Raw genomic sequence first — 23,021 nt, 5'->3', positions numbered from 1 at the left:
AATCAGGAAGCACGTTTAAAAAAAACAAACAAACCTGTGCAAGGAAGAACGCCTACATTGCAGGCATCTGTAGTATGCCTATGGAGATGCGTAGGGACGCATAAGCACGCCCAATGCGGGGCGTGGGTGTGGTTTCACCTAGAAGTGGCCTTGGAACTTCCTCTTTGACGTCAGAATTGACATGGGGGGGAGGGGAGGCTGGTGTGCCCAGTGCTTCTACAGTCGCTGCTGGCCTTTTACAGCATTGGGGAAACAGGGAGAACACAAAGGCAACGCAAGTGGATCGTGGAGCCCGGGATGGAATCTACTGGTCGATCACGATTAACCTTTTAATAATAATAATAATAATAATAATTTATTCTTGTATACCAGTCACGTGATCGGGCAGGAGCAGACTCACAATGCTGAAGAGTGGAAATAGCTGATGGCTCTGATGGCTGCTGATAGGGTACCCATGTTTGATACTTTGCATATTTATTTATTCAATTTTCTATACCATTCTCCCAGGGAAGCTCAGCATGGTTTACATTAATTTATTCAGGTACTTAAGCATTTCCCCCTCTCTGTGAGCCTGTTGGGACAATCTGTCTAACATACCTGGGGCAATAGGGGGATTAAGTGACTTGCCCAGAGTCACAAGGAGCAGCATGGATTTGAACCCACAATCTCAGGGTGCTGAGGCTGTAGCTTTAACTACATCTATCAAAGAAGAGAAGAAGTGTTTTCGGTGGCAGGCTGGCTAATCTACTGAAGAGGGCTTTAAACTAGAAGTGATGGGGGCAGGGTGATCAAAACCCCTGAATGAGTATAAACCCTCAGGTAAGTAAATCACTAGTACCTCTAAATGGATGGGAAAAGGGTATAATGTCTGGAAAGCAGTATATACTAATGCTCAAAGTATGGGAAACAAGAGTCTGGATCTAGAAGCTGTGATGGAAGAAGAGGAGTTGGATATAGTGGCGATCTCAGAGATGTGGTTCACAGATGTAGTTATACAGGGCTATAATCTGTTCAGGAAAGACAGAGGAGGAAGAAATGGAGGAGGAGTAGCAACATTATATGTTAAAGATTATATTAGAGCCACACAATTGCAGGATCTGCAGGGCAAGGAAGAGGCACTGTGGATCAATTTGGAAAGAGGGAATGGTGAATATATTTACATTGGTGTGGTATGCAGGCCTCCTTCACAGATGGCCCACAACTGAGTTGAAAAAAGCCTTCCCTCTGACATCAGAGGGAAGGCTTCCAGCTCAGCCGCAGGACACAATAGGAGCTGCTGCCCATGGCTTTGTGCAGAGAAACGACTGCAGTTGGAAGGAGGAGGGAGCTGGCCAGAAGAAGGTAAAGACCCATGGGACAGAGGCACGTACTTGGGGCACAGAATGGAGGGAGAGAAGACATGAGAGGGGTGCATGAGGACACGGGAGGGAAGGAGGGAGAGGGGCATGTTGGAACTTGGGAGGGAAGGAGGGAGAGGGGCACGTTGGAACTTGGGAGGGAAGGATAGGGGCGTGTTGGAACACCGAAGGTAGAACAAGACCACGTTCGTAAGTACGAGTCCAACCTAAGTTGGATATTTGTAAAACAGGGACTGCCTGTACTGCTTATGTTCAGTATGGTGCTTGTATTGTGCCAAAGAGAGTTTTCTTCTGGATTCCTGGATTATACTTATCATATGGTACTTATACCATATGGTACATATACCATATGGTACTTATACCATATGGATTATACTTATACCATATGGTATAAGAAGTATAAGCAACCTATCTAGCTGTGCCTGAAAATTCCTTTCAATAGTTAATTTAGCCTGATCCTTTCTTAGACTGTGACTTGGGGGGGGGGGGGGGAATCAGGGTCGTCTTGACCTTCCAGCTGAATCTGAACTGGCTTCTGTTACAGTCTGCAGTAAAGACTTGGCTCTTCACGCAAGCATTCACTGAGGACAAGTGCTAATGACACTCAGATCGCTCCTGTGATAAACCCCTCCGTATCTCTTTCTCCTTGCCCCGTTCCTGAAAATTTGTACTTCCTTTGTCTCTTTCCTATCAAATCATTTGTGGTTCTTTTCCTTCTGTATTTTAGCCTGTAAACCACTTACCGTAGTTCTGCTCTGTCAGTTCAGCGGTACAATAAATCCGAAATAAACAGAAAATATAAATAAATAATGGATGAAGATTGTTAATATTGTATCTTTGACTTTGAAATTACGTGTTTTTCTGTAACCTGTTTTTATTAAAGCAGGGTATAAACATGGTAAATAAATAACTGTTCCAAGAAGCAAGTACGAAGGGGTGCTGAAACGTCCTCAGCCCAACCAACCAATGTCCTAAATACTGAGTGTTGTAGCTGAAAAGAACGTTATCTTATTTCATTACATGCCAATTTGCAGTATCAAAATTCTGTGTTTTGACACTGTTTCAAATCATTGATTGAACCATATCTAAGTTGGGCTGAGAACTTTTCAGCACCCCTTCTTGTGTGAAGAGTTTCAGTCTCTGGTAACCAGAGCTGAGATTGTGATGTCATAATGCCTCAATCCACCAATAAGAGCCAACCTTATCAGTGATGTCACAAGGACTTCATTGTCCTACACTTGGCTGACTTTTATTACATTTGAGGGGGTGTTTAAAGTTCTCAGCCCAACCAACCAACTTCCTAAATTCTGAGCTTTATTTTGCCCCTGTAGCTGAAAAGAGTGTTATTTTATTTCATTAAGTCATAATTTTCAGAAATAAAATTCTACGTTTTGACATTGTTTCAGATCATTGATTGAATGATGTCCACGTTACTCTCTTCTTGGATAGGCTGAGAATTTTTCAACACCCCCTCTTAGACATGCAAGTAGAGTCTGGCTAATAGACATGCCAGTTGTGCAAGGACTGAGATTTTATGTATGCATTTAAAAATGTATGGTCTGCTCTACTATTCTCTTACCTAGAGGCTTACTAAGCTATTGGGCTGCCCTGCCTAACTGCCATCTTTGATAGCTTTTACTTTCATTTCACTTCAGATTAGTGTCTTGCATGGGACTGTAGGTTCTGTGCTATGTAGCAATGGTCTCCAATGTATGGCCCCCAGGTCTTATGTGGCTCCTGACATTCTCCATTGTGGCTCTCAAACAGCTGGCTGAAATTCTCTTTGACATCCTGTAAATGCATTAATTTCAATCTTGCCCACTTGAAGGGGCATTTTCAATATAAGGTCTAAATCCGAGTTTTAATGTTTAGCAGAAGACATACAAAAATCCAGTAGCAAATATGTTCATTTTCAAAACTGCAAAATATCTTATCTTGTTTTGATTTTGAAAATGGCCATTTTTCAGATGTAGTCTATCCTTTTAAACCATTAATAATAATATTTTTAAAAAACCATCTAAAAGAAAAATGTACAAAACAAGCCACTGGAATGCAGGAGGGGCCATCAGTTTTAGACTGGCCACACAGCCATCCCAGCAGAACAGTGGGACACTTCAGGGGGCACTTCAGTGAATGTCACATAAAAGATCCCAGGTACACACATCTCACCATAATCCCCTTATATTGCATGGTGAGCCCTCCAAAACCTACCCCAAACCTACTGGACCCAAAATATACACAATAAAAATAGCTCTTATGCCTGCAGGTGGCACCTATATGTAGTTACAGTAAGATTTTGGTAGGATCACATGCTCCACCACAAGTGTAGCTAAAGAGACATATGATCAAGAAACTGTTTTATTTTACTTTTGTGATTATGATAAACATACTGAGGGCCTCAAAATAGGACCTGGCGGGCCGTGAGTTTGAGACCACTGGTATAGTATGACAAAGATGGTGAAGAACATTTTTTGAGAAAACATGACGAAGCGCATAGCGTTTGAAACTCGAGACAGTGAAAGGTCGGGGCACTTTTGTCAGAAGGTTCAGCAAATTTGGATTAGTGCACTCTCATAGAGAGTTAGGGGAAGAGGTGAGTTTTTATTGCGTTCCTGAAGTTCACTAGGCCTTCTAATGATCTTATGTGGTTAGGTAGTTTGTTCCAAAGGCGTGTTAGGTAGTACAAGTAAGATCTTTTACGGGTGTTCTCAAAGTGGAGAGCGCATCCTGAGGGCACATGTAATCGCTTTTCTTCTTGTGAGCGAAGCAGTCGATTCGGGACATAGAGGGGAAGTTTGGCTATGTAGGCCAGTACCATGTCGTGGAAGAGTTTGTAGGCCATTACTAGGCCTTTGAACATACATCTTGAGTTCTTGTCTCCACCACCTCATAGGGAAGCCATTCTATGCATCCACTATTCTTTCTGTAAATATTTCCTTAGAAAGCTATTCAATCTGAGCGAGATGGATAAAATGTTGATAATGAGACTTTATTTTAAAAACAGGTTAATGAAATTTTGTGGGGATTTGGTTAGGATTTTTCCAGATGTTTCCAGAACCACACAGTTGAGGAGGAAAGAATTTTTGAAATTGAAGGATAGAGTGTTGACACTGGATGCATCCTTTTACCTGAAATTTCCCTGTAAATGTATGATTAAACTACAAGATATCGAATATTCTTTTTGGGATCCAATACACTACAACAATTCTTAATTGTAAGAGAAAAGAAATAGAAATGAGATTTGTTTCACCTTACTGAGAAATATGAGGAGAATTAATATAACAGTATCCCAGTTTAAGGAATGACTCAGGGTTCATTAAATATGAACCAAGAATCATTATCCTTTATATTTCTTGAATTTTATTTTATTAGAAATAGCAAGATATACTCCTCATTAATGTGGGCTTGAAAGGAGCTTTGTATGTATGATTTGATTATGTATTGTTTTATGTGATTTCCTTTTTCTTTTGAATTGTTGGATATTGTAAAGCATTCAAAATTATTAAAAAAAAAAAAAAAGAAAGCTATTCAATCTTAGAAATATTTCCTTAGAAAGCTATTCAATCTAGTAAAGAATCTTACCGACACCAAACCTCACCTAGCTACACAAGGAAACCACCCACCGACAGCTATCCAACTAGCAGATCATTTCAAAAATAAGATCACCAAGATCAGAACCACATTCAACAATACTCACACCCACCTCAACAAGATAACAACAAACCCTTCAACAGGAGAAGCCATTGCCGCAGACAGAAGCTGGACAGTCTTCCCCGTATTACATTGGTTAGATATGAATCGACTCTACAAAAAATACAGCCAAGCTTCTTGCGACCTAAATAACAGCCCCACCTATCTGTTATCAAACTCCTCCACCACATTCAGAGCCAACCTCATGCTATGGATTCAAACCACATTAACAGAAGGTCAATTCCCTCAAGACCTTGGAGAGATCATAATCACCCCAATCATGAAAGACCACAAAGGCCCAATAGATAACCCCTCCAACTACAGACCAATCTCTTCAATACCAATATACATTAAAATAATAGAAGGTCTAGTTGCACAATACCTCACCAACTACCTGGAAGACCATAACCTACTTCACTCCTCACAATCAGGATTTCGAACCAACCACAACACAGAAACACTACTTGTAACACTACTAGACACAGCTCGACAGCAAATTAGCAAAGGCAAAAAGATGATGCTAATCCAACTTGACCTCTCCGCAGCATTTGACCTAGTCGACCACTCCATACTGCTACAGATACTTGACGCCATTGGGATCTCAGGCAAGGTCTACAATTGGTTCCAATAATATCAAATCAGAACCATGGTCCAACCCATGCGGAGTTCCACAAGGATCATCTCTATCACCTACGCTCTTCAACCTCTTTATTTCCTCCCTTGGAGCCACTTTAGATAACTTAAATGTTACATCCTTCAGCTACGCAGACGACATCACCATACTCCTCCCCTTCGACCCATCAGAGCTCACCACTACAGCAAAACTGGAAATAACCCTAGATGCAGTGGAAAAATGGATTGTAGACCACAAACTGAAACTAAACTCAGATAAAACAAAATTCCTTCTGCTCGAAAAGGCCAAAACTCCCACCATTACAGAACTGAAAATTAAAAACACCAAATATCCAATACAGCCCGAACTCAAACTTCTAGGAGTAACGATAGACAGATGCTGCACAATGCAGTCCCAAATCAATAAAACATCCCAGAAAGCTTTTTTAATTATGAGAAATCTACGTAAAATAAGAAAATTCTTCGACCCAGCACAATTCAGGCTAATTGTCCAATCCCTAGTCTTAGGTCTACTGGACTATTGCAATTCCCTCTATCTATCTTGTCCTGCCAACATGATAAAACAACTTCAGACTATACAAAACACTGCCCTCAGACTGATCTACTCCCTGAGAAAATATGATCATATTACAACTGCCTTCCTAGACTCTCACTGGCTACCTATGCAAGCACGAATTCAATTCAAATTCTACTGTCTATTATTCAAAGCATTAAACGGCTCTGCCCCCCCTATCTAAACAACCGCCTAAACCAGATCCTCACCTCAAGATAAAGAAGAACTCCGAACCCTTTTGCCTTCCCTCCACTCAAGGGCACTCAGCGCAAAAAGATATTTGATAACCTTCTGGCGACACAAGCAGCAAAACTTAACCACTCCATCTCCAACCTGTTGACGGCAACAGGTGACTTCAAAACTTTTCGAAAAGAAATCAAAACCCTACTTTTCAAAAAATTTATCCAGATATCTTAACCCAACCCTTCCCCCTCCTCCTAGATAAATTCTCCCCCAAAACCTCCACTTAAATCTCTTCCTCCCCAAAACACCAACCAAGTATTCAGATCCCTGAAATGTAACGTAATCTTATTTGTACTCTAACTGTAATCTATTTGTTATATCACACAGTAACGTACAGTCAATTTAATATCCAATTTGCAAGTTCTTCCGGAATTAATCCAGGTACCTCTCCTCCCTTAAAAAAAAACAACAACAACCCAAAACTGTTGTAACTTCACTGGAAATGTCCAGTTAGCTCTTTTGTAATCCGCCTTGAACTGCAAGGTATAGGCGGAATAGAAGTCCGTAATGTAATGTAATGTAATGTAAGACTCCTGAGTCTATCATCTTTTACATCTTCATTCCAGATCTTTTCCACTGAAAGAGACCTGCCAACTGTGCATGTATGCCAGAGACATATACAATCACTGTCTTATCATCTCTCTCTCCAGCTTTTCTTCCAGAGTATATAAAGTCTGTCCCCTTGAGGCATTCCCTTATGTTGATAAAATTAATTTTTCTGAATTCTAGGACCCTCTCATTTTCACTCAATAACTCTGATTACTCATTAGTTCATTTTAACTCTGAATACTGTTCTGATAAAACGTAAAGGGATGATAAATAAGTCCAAGAATATTGCAATGCCTCAGTATCTCTCCATGGTGCAACCTCACCTTGAGTAATGCTTAATATTCTGTTCGGCGTATCTAAAAAAAAAAAGATATAGCAGAATTAGAAAAGGTTCAAAGAGAGCAACCACAATGATAATGGGGATGGAAATCCTCTCATATGAGGAAAGGCTAAAGAGTTAGTGCTCTTTAGCTTGGAAAATAGATGGCTGAGGGGAGCTAGGATTGAGGTCTGCAAATATCCTGAGGGGTATAGAACGAGTAAAAGTGAATCAATTTTTTCCTCTCAAAAATTACAAAGACTAGGAGATATTCATTGAAATTACATGGAAATACCTTTAAAATAAATAGGAGGAAATACTTTTATCCCAGGACAAGCAGGCATGATATTCTCACATGTGGGTGACGTCATCTACGGAGCCCCAGCGCGGACAGCTTTTCAAGCAAACTTGATTGAAGTTTCAAGTTTGCACACTGCACCACGCATGTGCTAGCCTTCTTGCCCACTAGAGGGCGCATCCCCACCTCGTGGTCCTCAGTTCATTTTCATCCGCGGAGCCAGAAGCCCTGTGGAGAATTTGTGCTAAATTGTGCCTTCTGTCGCCGCGGCTGTGTAGGGATTTTCGCACGGTCGCTGCGTTTTTTGTCTTCTTTCTTCTTTATTTTCTTTCTTTTCCAAAAAAAAAAAAAAAAAAAACTTTTCGTTTTCGTAGCTACCGGGGGCTCCCGGTAGCCGTGGCCGAGGAACCTCGCTTGTTCCCGGCTCTCTTTTGGGCCCATGTCCCGGCCCGTAACGGGCTTTAAAAAGTGCGGGCGCTGTGAACGGCTTCTATCAATTACTGATCCGCACGGGTGCTGCTTGCGGTGTTTGGGGCCCCAACACCCGACAGCGTCCTGCGAGAAGTGTGCCACCTTCCAGAAGCGGGCACTTAAACGCCGCAAAGCCCGCATGGCAGAACTTTTCTCGGTCGAGTCCCCTCCGGGGAAGGCCTTGAGTTCGGCCTCGGCTTCGGCCCCGGCCTTGACCTCGGCCTCGACATCGGCCTCGACTTCAGCTTCGGGACCGTCGGCTTCGCCTCGGGCCTCGATGCCTTCGAAGCAGCTGGCCTCGTCCAAGGCCTCGGGTAAGTCTCCGCTTCCCTCCTCAGCTCCAGGATCGTCCAAAAAGCCATCCTCGGGCTCGTCGGCGGGTGGGCCCGCCTCTGTTAAGCCCAAGATGCCCGCGTCCGCCGCCCCGAGGGAATACTCGAGACCGAGGTCGCCCTCTGAGGAGCAGCGGCAGGTCTTGCCACAGGGAATGTCAATCCCCGTGTTTCAAGACTTGCTCCGGGCGTTAATCGCCTCGGAGCTCACCGGGGCCATTGAGCATCTGCAGCAGGCTTCGGCCTCGGCTGCTTCGGCCTCGGCTGCTTCGGCCTCGGTGGCCCCGCAGTTGGCGACCTCGGCCTCGGGTACCGGGGCTTCGGCTCCCGAGGCGCCCACGGCCTCGACCTCGGCGGTACCCTCGGACCCGGCTTCGCGGGATCCGCCGGAGCGTAGCGTGCGCCCAAAGGACAAGGTGCTCCGGGTGCGAAGAATCTCGTCTTCGTCCTCGAGGTCCTCGCGAGGTTCATCGCCCTCGGGCAGGTCTCGGGCGAGGCGCCGTCCGAGGAAGGCCAAGCGGTCTCGGACCTCGCCTCGGCGGCGTGGTCGCTCGTCGCCGGCCGGGGCCGATGCCTTGCAGGTGCGGGACCTGCGGGTCGATAACCCCATTTTGTTCCGGTCTCCGGCCAGGGAGAGCTCCCGGGCTTCCTCGCCGGGGCCGAAGGGTCGGGCTTCGGTGCCTCGGACCCCGGGGGGATCCCCGAAGGGTTCCTTCAGACGCACCCGGTCTCCTACTCCGTCGAGGTCGCAGGAATGTGCCTCGTTGGGGTCGGGGTCAGGTAGGGAGCCCAGATACTCCCACGAGGCCTCTCCCTTCGGCTCCGCCGGGAAGTCTCGGTCTCCCTCTCCTCCTGCTAAACCCTCATCCTTTACGAGGTTTGTGCAGGATATGGCGGCGGCTTTGGGAGTTGACTTGTCTGAAGGGTCCACTTACACCAAGGAGTTCTTAGAGGAGCAGGATCTTCCTGCCCCCCCTAGGGAGTCCCCGCGCCTTCCGATTAACAAGGTCCTCTGTCAGACCTTCCTGAGGAATCTTGAGGCTCCATTGACGGTCGCTGTGGTCCCCTCCAAAATGGAGTCTAAGTATCGCACCCTCCCCATCAAGGGGTTCGAGAAGGGCCAACTTTCCCATACTTCGCTCCTAGTGGAATCGGCGGTTAAGAAATCGCAGCCCTCCAGGGTCTCGGCGACGGTCCCGCCGAGTAGGGAGGGCCGGACCCTGGACAAATTTGGACGTCGTCTCTATGCGAACTCTCTGATGGCTACAAGGGTCCTGAACTACGCATTTTCGTACTCTTCCTTCCTCCGTACGATGGTGAAGGACCTCCCCTCTTTTCGTGAGGTGATGCCTGAGTCGCATAGGGACCGGTTCGCCACCTTTAGTTCGAATCTGGCCCAGCTGCGCCTATATTTATTCCACGCAGTTTATGATGCGTTTGAACTCGCCTCGAGGGTGTCAGCCTGTGCGGTGGCCATGCGCCGGCTGGCGTGGCTTCGTACCCTCGAGATGGAGTCAAATTTGCAGGAACGCCTGGCAAACTTGCCTTGCGTTGGGGTGGAATTGTTTGATGACTCTTTGGATGCGGCGACGGAGCGACTTTCCAAACAGGAACGCTCCCTGGCCTCTCTGGTACGGCCGAAGCCTAAGGCTCCTGCCCAGCGTCCTTTCCGGCAGCCCCCGAGGAGGTACCCTCAGAAGTCGACGCCGGCCTTCTCCAGACCGCCGCCACGGCGACAGCCCCAACAGAGTAGGGGTGGCCCCTCTAAACCTGCCGCACAGGGGGCCGCCAAGGCCGCGCCGTCCTTTTGACGGGATAGGCGGTTGGGGGCGGGCCCTCACCGCAATATCGCGCCATCCCCTCCCCATCGGGGGTCGGCTGACGACCTTTGCCGGGGCCTGGTCGACGATCACGTCGGACGCATGGGTGCTCCGGACAATCTCAGAGGGCTATTCGCTCAACTTCTCCAGTCAGCCTCCAGACTTGCCACCCGGGGCTTGCCCTCCCAATCGGAACCAGTTGGCCCTTCTCCAGGAAGAAGCCAGGGCCTTGTTGACCCTCCGGGCGGTCGAGGTGGTTCCTCCCGATCAGAGGGGACGGGGGTTTTACTCCCGCTACTTTTTGGTCCCAAAAAAGACCGGGGACTTGCGCCCCATTTTGGACCTACGGAAGCTCAACAAGTTCCTGGTCCGGGAGAAGTTCCGTATGTTATCGCTTCCGGTTCTCTATCCGCTGTTGGAGGAGGGGGATTGGATGTGCTCCCTGGACTTGAAGGAAGCATACACCCATGTTCCGGTGCATCCCGCTTACCGCAGGTTCTTGCGCTTTCAAGTGGGGGATTTGCACCTGCAGTATCGGGTTCTTCCTTTCGGTCGGGCGTCGTCCCCTCGGGTGTTCACCAAGTGTATGGTAGTGGTGGCGGCGGCCCTGCGCTCGCGGGGTCTACAGGTCTTTCCCTACCTGGACGATTGGCTAATCAAGGCCCCGTCCAGGGAGGGGGTTATCTTAGCGACCCGACAGACTATCAATCTTTTGCAAGACCTGGGGTTCGAAGTGAACTTTCCCAAGTCTCAATTGTGCCCGGCACAGTCTCTCCAGTTTATCGGAGCCGTGCTGGACACGGTTCGCCTCCGCGCTTTTCTCCCCCCTCTTCGGCGGGATACCCTGCTTCGGTGGTGCCGCCACTGTCAGGGGCAGCGGGAGGTGTCGGCCCAGCACATGATGGTTTTGCTGGGTCACATGGCGTCGACGGTTCACGTCACGCCTTTCGCTCGCTTGCACCTGAGGCTCGCGCAGTGGACTCTGGCGTCGCAATGGCGACAGGATCGCGACCCGGTGTCTTCCCGGATATCGGTGACCCCTTGTTTACGTCGATCGCTCCGTTGGTGGACCGACTCTTCCAATTTGTCAGGGGGTTTGCTGTTTCTCGTTCCTCCTCACACCAAGGTCTTGACGACGGACTCCTCCGAGTACGCGTGGGGAGCTCACCTGGACGGTCTGAGGACGCAGGCTCTGTGGTCGGCCGAGGACCGTCGTTGTCACATCAATGTGCTGGAGCTTCGCGCCATTTTTCTAGCTGCGCGAGCTTTTGTCCACCTACTGCACGACCAGGTGGTACTCGTGCGGACGGACAACCAGGTGGCGATGTACTATGTCAACAAACAGGGGGGTACGGGCTCTTGGCCTCTGTGTCACGAGGCCCTCCGCCTTTGGGACTGGGCGATCTCGCAGAACATATTCCTGCGGGCAGTTTACATTCAGGGAGAGCAAAACCGGCTGGCGGACAAGCTCAGTCGTCTTCTCCAGCCGCACGAGTGGTCTCTGAATTCCCGGGTCCTTCGCATGGTCTTCGACCGCTGGGGAACTCCTCAGGTGGATCTGTTTGCCTCACCGGAGACCCACAAACTGCCCCTCTATTGTTCTCGGATTTACTCTCCGGATCGTCTCGAGGCGGATGCCTTCCTTCTCGATTGGGAGGGGAAGTTCCTTTATACGTTTCCGCCGTTTCCGCTGATTTTGAGAACGTTGGTTCATCTCAGATCGACCGGAGCCTCCATGATCCTCATTGCGCCTCGTTGGGCCAGGCAGCCCTGGTTCTCCCTACTTCTTCAACTCAGTACCAGGGAACCTCTGCTTCTGCCGGTGTTTCCCTCTCTGCTGTCTCAGAGTCGGGGTTCGCTGTTGCATCCCAATCTTCAGTCTTTACATCTGACTGCTTGGTTTCTCTCCCCCTGACTTCGATTCCGGTGTCTCGGGCCGTGAGGGACATTTTAGAGGCCTCGCGTAAGGTCTCGACTCGGCTTTGCTATGCTCAGAAATGGACCAGGTTTACATCCTGGTGTTCTTTGAATCGTCTGGAACCGGATTCGGTGCCTGTGGCTTCGGTTCTGGAGTATCTTTTGCATTTGTCTGAGTCTGGCCTGAAAACGACTTCCATTCGGGTACATCTCAGTGCCATTGCAGCATTCCATCGGCATCTTGAGGGTCGTTCTCTCTCTCTTCATCCTCTGGTGACTCGTTTCATGAAGGGGCTAGTAAATATCCATCCTCCTCTGAAACCTCCTCCGGTGGTGTGGGATCTTAATGTGGTCTTGGCTCAGCTGATGAAGCCTCCCTTTGAGCCCATCGACAAGTCGCATCTTAAGTTTCTTACTTGGAAAGTAGTCTTTTTGATTGCACTCACGTCTGCTCGTCGGATCAGTGAACTACAGTCCTTGGTGGCGGATCCTCCTTTCACGGTGTTTCATCATGATAAGGTGGTTCTTCGCACCCATCCAAAATTTTTACCTAAAGTTGTGTCTGATTTCCACCTCAATCAGTCTATTGTCCTTCCGGTGTTTTTTCCGAAGCCCCATTCTCATCCTGGTGAGGCGGCGCTTCATACCCTTGACTGTAAGAGGGCGTTGGCCTTTTATCTCCAACGCTCCAAGTCTTATCGGAAGGTTCCTCAATTATTTTTGTCCTTTGATCCTAATCGTTTGGGACACCCGGTTTCGAAGCGCACCTTGTCAAACTGGTTAGCTGCTTGTATTTCTTTTTGCTACGCTCAGGCTGGTCTCCCGCTTGCGGGTCGTGTTACGGGTCATAAAGTCCGAGCGATGGCAGCTTCTGTGGCTTTCCTCCGATCTACACCTATGGAGGACATTTGTAAAGCTGCCACTTGGTCTTCGGTTCATACGTTCACCTCCCACTACTGTCTGGACACTTTGTCCAGAAGCGACGGCCGGTTTGGCCAGTCGGTGTTACGTAACCTGTTTTCATAATTTGCCATCCTCCCACCTGCCCTTTTTTGGTTGGCTTGGAGGTCACCCACATGTGAGAATATCATGCCTGCTTGTCCTGGGATAAAGCACAGTTACTTACCGTAACAGGTGTTATCCAGGGACAGCAGGCATATATTCTCACAACCCGCCCACCTCCCCGGGGATGGCTTCTTTGCTATGATATGGAACTGAGGACCACGAGGTGGGGATGCGCCCTCTAGTGGGCAAGAAGGCTAGCACATGCGTGGTGCAGTGTGCAAACTTGAAACTTCAATCAAGTTTGCTTGAAAAGCTGTCCGCGCTGGGGCTCCGTAGATGACGTCACCCACATGTGAGAATATATGCCTGCTGTCCCTGGATAACACCTGTTACGGTAAGTAACTGTGCTTTTTCACTCAAAGAATAGTTAAGCTTTGGAATGCGTTGCCAGAGAATGTGGGAACAGCGATTAGTGTAGCTGGATTTAGAAAAGATTTGGACAAGTTTCTGGAGGAAAAGTCCATAGTCTGCTATTGGGGAACCATTGCTTGCCCTGGGATTGGTAGCATGGAATTCTGCAACTATTTAGGTTTCTGCCAGATACTTGCTACCTGGATTTGCCACTATGGAAACAGGATACTGGGCTAGATGGACAATTGGTCTCGCCGCATATAAAGCCCTGATTATACCAGTTTTCAGAGAGAAAGTATACACTTATTTTCCGTTCAAAAAAATTATCCCATGAAAAGTACACACACACATTTATTAATAATAATATCAGCAGCATATATATCCCGCTTAATTGTCAGGTTCAAAGTGGGTTACAATTTAAAAACACAAATAGAAATACAAACAAGGGGGGGGGGGGTCACGTGATGCGCTTCACCTAGAAGGACGTGCCTGAACGCCTCTCCTGATCCCGTTGCCGATTAACCTGCTTATTTTCCCATTCGACTCCCTCTTACTGGCCTTTTTCAGCTACGTGATCGCTTGGGGTTCCTACGCGACTCCACACCGGTGCCAGTACTTAAGCGGCTCCTGAGGAATGCCGGCTTGTGCCTCGAAGCCTGCTAAGCTTCTGACAGGCCCCTCATCCACACCAGCTAAGATGGCGGCTCCGTCTCCCCACACACAGGCGAGGCTAGACTCCCCAATACTCCCGCTCCAAGCCGAGGCTCTTGAGGAGCTTAAGAAGCACATAACTGCCTTTCTAGACGACAAGCTTACTCGTCTTCAAATACTGTGGATGACATTAAAGATACTTTAGAACGGCAAGTCTCCAGACTTCAGCAGGTGGAAGAGTGGGTATCGGCTCACGACGATAGCACAGTAGCGCTGGAAGCCGGGGCCCAGGCGCTGAAGAAGCGGTGCCGTAAACTGGAAGACAGGGCAGAAGATCTTGAGAACCGTAGTCATAGAAACAACATCTGGCGAATCGGTGACCGATGAGGCACTGCTGTCCCTGGTCTCGACGTGGCTGCCCTGTGAGTTTGATTTGGAGACCGACGGGGGGCCCTTGCTGGTGGAGCGGGTGCACCATATCGGGGTGTGCCGCAAGGGGGAACAGCGGCCTCCGACCGGTGATCGCTCGCATTCTCAACTTTGCTGATAAACATCGGCTTCTGACCCAATTTCAAGCAAAGGGGCAGGTTGTCTATGAAGGGCATTGCCTTCTAATGTTCCAGGACTATTCTAACCGGGTATCGGAGCAGCGGCAAGCAATGGCGCCGTACTGTACACAACTTCATCAGCAGCAGATTCGTTTTGTTTTACAGTATCCTGCTAAGCTCTGAGTACACCACGACAACCAGACGCACTACTTCACCATGCCGGAGGGCATCCGCGTCTTTTTGGAGGGGCTACCTCGGTGAGCGCCTCTATGCTGGGGATGTTATGGATCGCTACTATGGCAAGTAACTTGTTGATTGGAGCAGTCCCTGAGAACTGGTCTAAGCCCAGGGACCCAGAGTGCCGCATGTTTTTTTCTTTTTCTTTCTTGTCCTTTTTACTTTTTCTATTCTTTTCTGGTGCTCTCTCCTTTCTTCTTTTTTCATTCCTATTTTTATGACCTAGAGACTACTGACCTGCAGGGTTTGTGGACATTATTATTTTGGGCTCTCTTTCCTGGCCTTGTTCCCCCCCTCCTCCCCCTTTCTTCCCTGCTGAGTTACGGGCCTCAAGGAGCACCTTCTAGGCCCTTGGGACCCTCTGGTGACCCGGCATGAGGTGCTGCCTGTGGACATTGACTGGCTGGGAACAAGATAGCATTTCTGGATTGTGTATTCTTGGTGTTCATGTGCATTTTCTCTTGTTTTTTCATTTCTTATGCTCCAATACTACCCTGTCACTTGGCCTGCACTGTGAGTAATTTCTGGGTTATTATAATTATGCTGTCAGGTTGTATTGTTTGGGGGGTTATTGTTAGGGGGTTGGCAGGATATAGGCCATGAGGGGCATCGACTCCGGTCTGGTCACTGAGGACCGGTTCTGCTTCTGTGTTCTCCAGTTGCTTTTCGCGGTTTCATGCTTCTGATACAGGGGAGGGGGGATTGGTGTGTATACTTTGCGTTGGGAGGGCACATGGAGTAATGGGGGGTCTGGGAACCGGAGGGAGACGGTGCCATATTGGTTATCTGAGATGGGCTGTAGAGTTGTTCATGTTAAGGACTCTATGGAGGTACCTAGGGGTTAGAGGGCCTGGGGTGCTTTCTCTTACATTACGGGAGGGAGTTGGGCATCTGTAGGGATATTCACAGACCGGGATGGGGTCGCCTAGGGCTCACGGGGTGTTTCTTTTCTTGGTTTTTCATGCTGCTATTCTATGCACGGGAATGGAGGAGGTGTTGGGCGGGTGAGTGCATTGAGTCCTTCTGGATTTGGGGTTCTGGAGGTCGATGGGGGGACTTTCAGAGGGGTTCGGGAGGGGGGTTTGTGTGCACGTGGTGTGGCTGTGGTTGTTGAGTGTGGGGGGTGCGTGGGGGTTCAGGACAGGTTTGGGGGGGTTTGTGGGCAGAATGGAGACAGGGGGAGCTTCGGGAGCGCTCCGGTTTTCTCTTTCCATTTTTCTGGGGAATGGACCTAGCTGGGGGGTCTGCTCCTTGTTCTATTTGATATCAGTTACTCTCTGGGTGCAGTGGTGGCTCTTTTTGCTCAATAGTTATGGTTAATTTGACTGTTGCTACTCTTAACGTGGATGGGATACACTCCCCAATAAAGCACAAAAAAATTCTAACTTGGCTTTGACAGCAACATGTTGGCGTAGCGTTCTTGCAAGAAACTAATTTGTCTGCTACCGAACATGAGAAATTATGCAGGGATTGGGTGGGAGATGTGAGCTATTCTGCTTATAATAGTAGGCAGAGGGGGGTGGCGATTCTAGTGCATAAACACTTACCCCTACACGTTCATAAGACCATTCAGGATAAGGAAAGTCGTTACATTCTATTGCTGGGGGAATTGTGGAGCTTTCAGCTTCTGTTCTGTAATCTGTACGACCACAAATTTTACTCCGGATTATTGGGTGTTATTGCACAATACCCTACCTATCACGTGCTTGTTGGAGGGGCTTCAATATTATTGCTGACCCCACTTTGGATTGTTCTCCTGCCAAGCCGCTTCCGAGGAATTCACTTCAGCGGGGGGTGAATTTCTTCTGCGAACACCTCGCGGTGGTTGATGCATGGAGAACACTCCATCTCTTCGAGCGGGAGTACACGTTCTACTCTAACCCTCACAATATGTATTCTCGTCTGGATTACTTTTTGGTGACCCATACTCTCTTCCCACGGGTGGACCGGGCCTCCATTGTTGATATCCCATTTTTGGATCATTCGGCGGTCGTTCTCACATTGGGGATCACAGATCGGAGGGGGGGATAAGACATGGAGGTTTCCCATGGCTCTATATTCCGATAAGGATTTTCATGCGTTTCTCTGGGCCCAATGGCTGGAGTATGACCTGCATAATAACACCTCGGATGTAGACCCAGCGGTATTTTGGGATGCCTCTAAGGCGGTATTACGGGGCCATATCAGCCAATACGTTGCCGCTAATGGAATAAACAGGGGGAGCAGCTCCTTGCTCTTTCGGCACAATTGGTGGCTCTGCGTCGAAGGCACAGGATGAGTTTGAACGGGTCAAAGGGCCAACAAATCAAAGCTCTCTGTCTTCAGATCAATGAGATCTTGGACTACCGAGCCCGCCAGGATATTTACTATCAGAAATTTCATCTTTACCAATGGGGAGGCAAGGCGGGCAAGCTTCTGGCGAACTTGGTTCGGCCTTACCGGAAAAAAACAAATTATCCGCATGGTTAAGAATACTCGGGGAAAATGCTTCACTCGGGAGATACACATTAGGGAGCAATTTGTGGAATTTTATAGTTCCCTCTATGTTAGGAGGGATTTTACTGATGAAGATCGGGATAAATTTTTTCGGGACTTGCACCTTCCGCGGCTATCCGAAGATCAGATGGAGCGTCTGAATGCCCCCAGGAGGAAGTTTGTCTGGGAATAAAGAAGCTGAAACTTGCCAAATCTCCTGGTCCCAATGGGTATGGCCCAGAATACTACAAACTCTTAACTGATTTACTAGCCCAACCCTTGGAGAACTATTTCAATCATCTAGCTGCTTCAGCTTCGGGCCTCAAATGTAATCTTGCTCATATTACTTTGCTCCCAAAACCTAGCAAGGACCCTGCACAAGTTGGCTCTTACCGTCCGATCTCCTTGCTGAATCAGGATGTTAAGTTGCTGGCAGCTATCTTGGCGGCTAGGTTGAACTTGTACCTTTCCAGGCTCATAGGGGATGACCAGGTGGGGTTCGTCCCCTAACGTAATGCCTCTATGAATCTACTCAAAGCGCTAACGGCAATGCATGAACACAGGGGCCAGGGAGGAACCTCCGCGATCGTAGGCCTTGATAAGGAAAAAGCCTTCAATAGTATTTCTTGGCAGTATCTCTTTTGGATCCTAACGGAGTATGGCATTGATGGGACTTTCCTCCACTGGATTCAGGGCCTCTACACCGAGCCGCAGGCCCGCCTTATTGTCAATGGGGGTTTATCACCATCATTCCCACTTTACAGGGGGACTCGTCAGGGTTGCCCCCTTTCGCCTTTATTGTTTGTCCTCGCCATTGAACCGTTAGCTATTAAAATCCGTTCCAGCCCTGAGCTGCAAGGGATTCGTATCAGCCACGCGGAGTGTCGTATTACCTTGTTTGCGGATGACATCTTGCTCTTCCTGGATCATGCCCCTTACCACCTGCCGGTGGTGTTGCGTATGGTGGCTGAGTTTGGTGCCCTTTCTGGTCTTCAAGTCAATTGTGCGAAATCTGAACTGTTACCTCTGACGAGGTTGGGATGGGAGCCCTGGCATGCTACGTTACAGATTCCTCCTGTGCACAAACACATGCGTTATCTCGGCTTTTACTTACACCTGAATCCTCGGGTTATGTATCATTGTAATGTCGTGGCTGCTATAGATAAAATTGGATCTCTATGTGCTGCATGGCGAGATCTCCCATTATCTCTGTTGGGAAGGGCAGCCTTGATTAAAATGATGTTACTACTTAAACTTTTATACCCTATACAGACGGTCCCCTTTTGGGTGTGGCAACGAGATGTCGGCAGGGTGCGATCTTTGTTCACTACCTTTCTCTGGCGTCATCGCTCGGTGCGTATCGCTTACAAGAAGTTGACCCTTTCCAAGAGGGAGGGAGGTTTAGGTCTTCCTGATCTTCACGCATATAATGTAGCGGCCCTTGTGCAGTTTATCCACGAGAGAGTGGCGGGGACTGCCAGGTTTTCTCCTCCGGGGTGGCTGACAGGCTGGCGTGCCCCCTTTACTTTTCTTAATCTCTTACACTCTCCTCGCGGCCGGGGGGGGGGGGGCGTGACTTACCCTCCAAACTACGATTCTTACGTCCTTTCATCCTGGCCTGGAGGTGGTGGCGTCGGGTGCAGGCTCGGTCTCCTTTAGCCTCTCCATTCCTGCAATTGCAGATCAATCCTAGTTTTTCTCCAGGCATGGGTATGTCTCCTTTTGTGGCGTGGGCTTTCCAGGGAGCCTCCCTCCTTGCTCACATGATTGATCAGGATACAGGCGTTTTTTCATCTTTTACTCAATTTCAAGCTCGATGGGAGGTCCCTCGTCAGCAATTCTTTGCCTATTTGCAGGCGAGGCATTATTTTCAGAGTCTTGTGCAAACAATATGGCCAGGGGTGGTTGGGCAGTTCCCTTGATGAGTATCTCTTCTCTGTGCCTGCATCTCAGAGTTCCCTCTCTGTGTGGTATCGGGTGGTTCGATCCTTTGCCCCATCTGGGCCTCTTACTTCTCTCCGGGATCAGTGGAACAGGGACCTAGCAGCTTCTTATACCCCTGATACCTTTTCGGAGCTTTTTCACACCTTATATGCTTTTGTGAAATCTGCGGCTTGGCAGGAGACTCAATTCAAGATTCTCCATAGGGCTTACTTACTAGGGAGAGAGGTGCTCTCATGGGTTTATGGGATACAGCTCTGTGTACTAAGTGCAAAAAGGCCCCAGGGACGCTAATACATTCCTTCCTGGAGTGCCCTGAGCTCTCCTTGTGGAACTCTTCCTTTACACAGCTTTCTTTGCTTTTGCAGCATGACCTGGAGTGGGATTATAAAACGCTTTTTCTGGACAATCAAACTCTACTGGAAGCACTGGGCCTTACTGTACCTCAGAGGCGCTTTATTTATTTGACCCTGCTAATGGTTAAATGCACCATTTTACAGTATTGGACTCAGGATGGGGCTATCCCCCTAGACTGCTGGCTCACACAAATGTCAGAGCTGGCAAAGTTTGAGTCTTGTTATCACAAACGATCTGCTAGCGCAGAGGTTCGGGCATACCTGGCGTTATGGGAAGCGTTCCTGCGGCTGCCTCTAGTCTCCAGACATGGCGGGAGGGGGTTTGATGGGGATTTTGAGTGATGTGTTTGGCGGGATGATTGTTGGTTTGACTGTGTTGTTTGGTGTGGCTAATGCCCCTTGTATTGGGGGTTAATAGGGTAGCGATACCTTTAAATTCAAAACACTTGATGAGGTCACCAGGGGAGCTGGGATATTCGGTGGATGGCTCCTTTTGATGCAGCGGTCTGGGGCTTATGGATGCCCTGATGTTTATATCATCTATGCTACTGGTGCTTGTTTTGAATTTTTAGCTGCTCTTGTTATGTTCTTGTTTTGCGCCCGTTGTGCATATGTTTCTTATGTATCCAGTGTGTTTCCTTGGGTGACTTTAATAAAAATGATTTGCAAAAAAAAATAAATAAATAAAAACAAAAACCAAATAAATAAATCCATAGAATCTCATCAGCGACAGTCAGGTTTTTATCGCTTTTCTAAATGACATTATTGTGAAATATTCCTGATGCAGCAAGGTCTGGAAGGCCCCAAATGATATGAAATTGTTGACCATGTCCGTGACCTGATTTTGGCAGATTAGTGAATATCGGCTAAAACAATTGATGAGACACTACAGATATCCAGGGAACGAGCAGAAGTTGTCGGCCAAGTGGGTGTCCAAATGTTTGAATGCTGACAAGAAACAATGTTGAGTGGACACTTCCAAGTTGATTCTGCAGCATTTTCAGCAAGCTGGAGCCAACTTTTTGGAATGACTAGCTGCTATTGATGAAACATGGTTACACCCCTATGATCTTCTTCAGACAAAACAACAGTCTATGCAATGGCGGCACTCAGGTTCTTCAAGGCCAAAGAAATTCAAGATCCAAAAGTCAGCAGAAAAGGTCTTGGCCATGGTGTTTTGGGATCAGAAAGATGTTGTAATGACTGATTATCTTCCAAGGGGCCAAACAGTTAATGCAGAATACTACTGTAACTTGCTGTGCCGATTAAAGAAGGCATTGAAAGAAAAAAGGAGAGGGAAGCTGTGGAAAGGAGTTCTATTTTTGCAAGACAATGCACTTGCTCACAAGGCTGCAAAACAGTAGATGTTTTGATACAGTTGGTGTTTCAGGCCTGGATTTTCAAAATCAGAAGGTGCCTAAGTTAAGTGTTTTAATTGGCTATTAACGGTGTAGTTATTGACCACACTGTTAGAAACCAATTAAAAACTAATTAAGAATTGCACAGATTAGCTTCCCTTTTATCTAAATACTAGTCTTTAAGCCAGTTACATTAACGGGTGCTAGAACATATGTGTGTGTGTGTGTGTGTGTGTCTTTATTTCTTTCTCTCTCTCTCCTTAGCCGCTTTTTTTCTTTCTGCCTTTCTTTTTCCTTGGCTGTCCATCACCACCCCTTGCCTGCTCCCTTGTCCATTTTCCCTTCCTTTTACCTCCCCTGTGTCCACCACCACCCCTTCACTGCTCTCCTTATGCAGCAGCAGCCCTTGTCCCTTTGTTTTACCTCCCCCCTGTCCAGCAGCACCTCTTTCCTTCTCCCCCTGTCCAACATTAGTCCTCCGTTCCTTTTCTTCAACCCCCTGTCCATCAGCATCTCTTTCGTTCTCCCCCTGTCCAACGGGTGCTAGAGTAGACGACTGTTTTTTTTTTCCTTTCTCTCTCTGTGCTTGGATGCTGTCTGTCTGTCTGTCATTCTTTCTGTCTGTGTCTCTGTCTTGCGCCCTGCCTGCCTGTATTCTCCATTGCGCCATGCCTGCCTATCTCTCTGTGGCCCCCTTCTCTTCCCCGGCATGATTGGTGTGTGCCCCCAGCACACCCTTCCCCCCAAAGCAGCCCTGTTTCCCAATGCCCCTGCCCGCTCCGTGGCCCCCTTCTGTTTCCCCCCTATGATTGCTGTCTGGCCCAGCAAATCCCTCACCCCAAAGCAGCCCCCTTTCCCTCTCCCCTTGTTGAGCCATGGCTGCCTGCTCTGTGATCCCCTGCCCATGATTGCTGTGTACCCCCAGCACACCCCTACCCCCAAAGCAGCCCCTTTCCCTCTCCCCCTGCTTGCCTGCCATGCCTACCTGCTCCCTGTGCATCAGCATCAGCATTTCCCTCCCCCTCACCTGTTCCTTTGTAGCAGCATGGAGATAAAACGGCTCCCTTAGTTCTTTGCTGGATTTTTTTTTTAAGTTTAAAGATGCCTACGAGGCTCCTCTCACGATCCGGCTTGCATCGGAAGCCTTCTCTGACACAGGCCGGGATCGTGAGAGGAGCCACGGTGGTAATTTTAAACTTAAAAAAAAAATCCAGCGAAGAACTAAGGGAGCCGTTTTCAAAGCCGCTGCCGCGGCTCCTCTCATGAGCTGCACTTATATTATGTCGGAAGATGAGAGAGGAGCCGTGGCAGCGGCGGCAGATTTGAAATGAAAATAATTTATGCGGCCAGCCGGCTCCCTCGAAACCCTCCTCCCCCCCTTTCCCTTCCCGTAGTGCGGCCTGTGGAGGCGATCGGCTGGTGACGTATTAGCGCGCATGCGCACTCCTTCGGCCACAGACCTACATGCACGGAACACGCAAATAGCAATGCGCATGCGCGGCTAGCTCTTTATTATATTAGATAGTTGGAATCACCATAAACCCAAAGTGGCGCTTAAATTTTTATTGGGGAACAGGTCACAGGAGGGAATGGGCATCCCTAATCTCCGTCTCTATAATTTGGCTTGCTTAATGTGTGTTCTGGGTGAATGGTTTTCTGATAGACAAAACTTTACCCCAAAGTCTTTTGAATTGGTGATGTGGTCACCTTGTAGTCTGCTTTCCTTATTGCATGTTCCATCTTCGCTGCTCCCCCAATTTGCTAAACATAGTTTTCTTCTCTGATTGCTTTAGATAGCTTGGATGGAATTGTTGAAGTTATGACAGGGTAACTGTCGTTTCTCTACTATATTGCCA

At 48.2% G+C, this 23,021-nt stretch overlaps 1 protein-coding gene across 2 annotated transcripts in view; it reads right to left on the bottom strand.

Moving 5' to 3' along the window:
* LOC117351050 (inter-alpha-trypsin inhibitor heavy chain H4-like) overlaps positions 1 to 23,021 on the bottom strand; it is a 141,717-nt gene that overhangs the window by 41,187 nt on the left and 77,509 nt on the right. Inside the window, exons 16-17 of one of the 2 annotated variants that reach the window (XM_033925734.1) lie at positions 7,350 to 7,382; positions 2,102 to 2,113 (exon numbers count right to left, since the gene is read on the bottom strand). In XM_033925734.1, coding sequence (XP_033781625.1) covers positions 2,102 to 2,113; positions 7,350 to 7,382 — 45 coding nt within the window. The remainder of the gene's footprint in view (positions 1 to 2,101; positions 2,114 to 7,349; positions 7,383 to 23,021) is intronic. The other variant, XM_033925735.1, reaches the window with a different exon arrangement.

The sequence above is a fragment of the Geotrypetes seraphini genome, chromosome 17, assembly GCF_902459505.1.
Source record: "Geotrypetes seraphini chromosome 17, aGeoSer1.1, whole genome shotgun sequence".
Classification (NCBI taxonomy): Eukaryota; Metazoa; Chordata; class Amphibia; order Gymnophiona; family Dermophiidae; genus Geotrypetes; species Geotrypetes seraphini.
The sequence above is the reverse complement of the archived record's forward strand: the minus strand, read 5'-3'. Positions and strand labels throughout refer to the sequence as shown.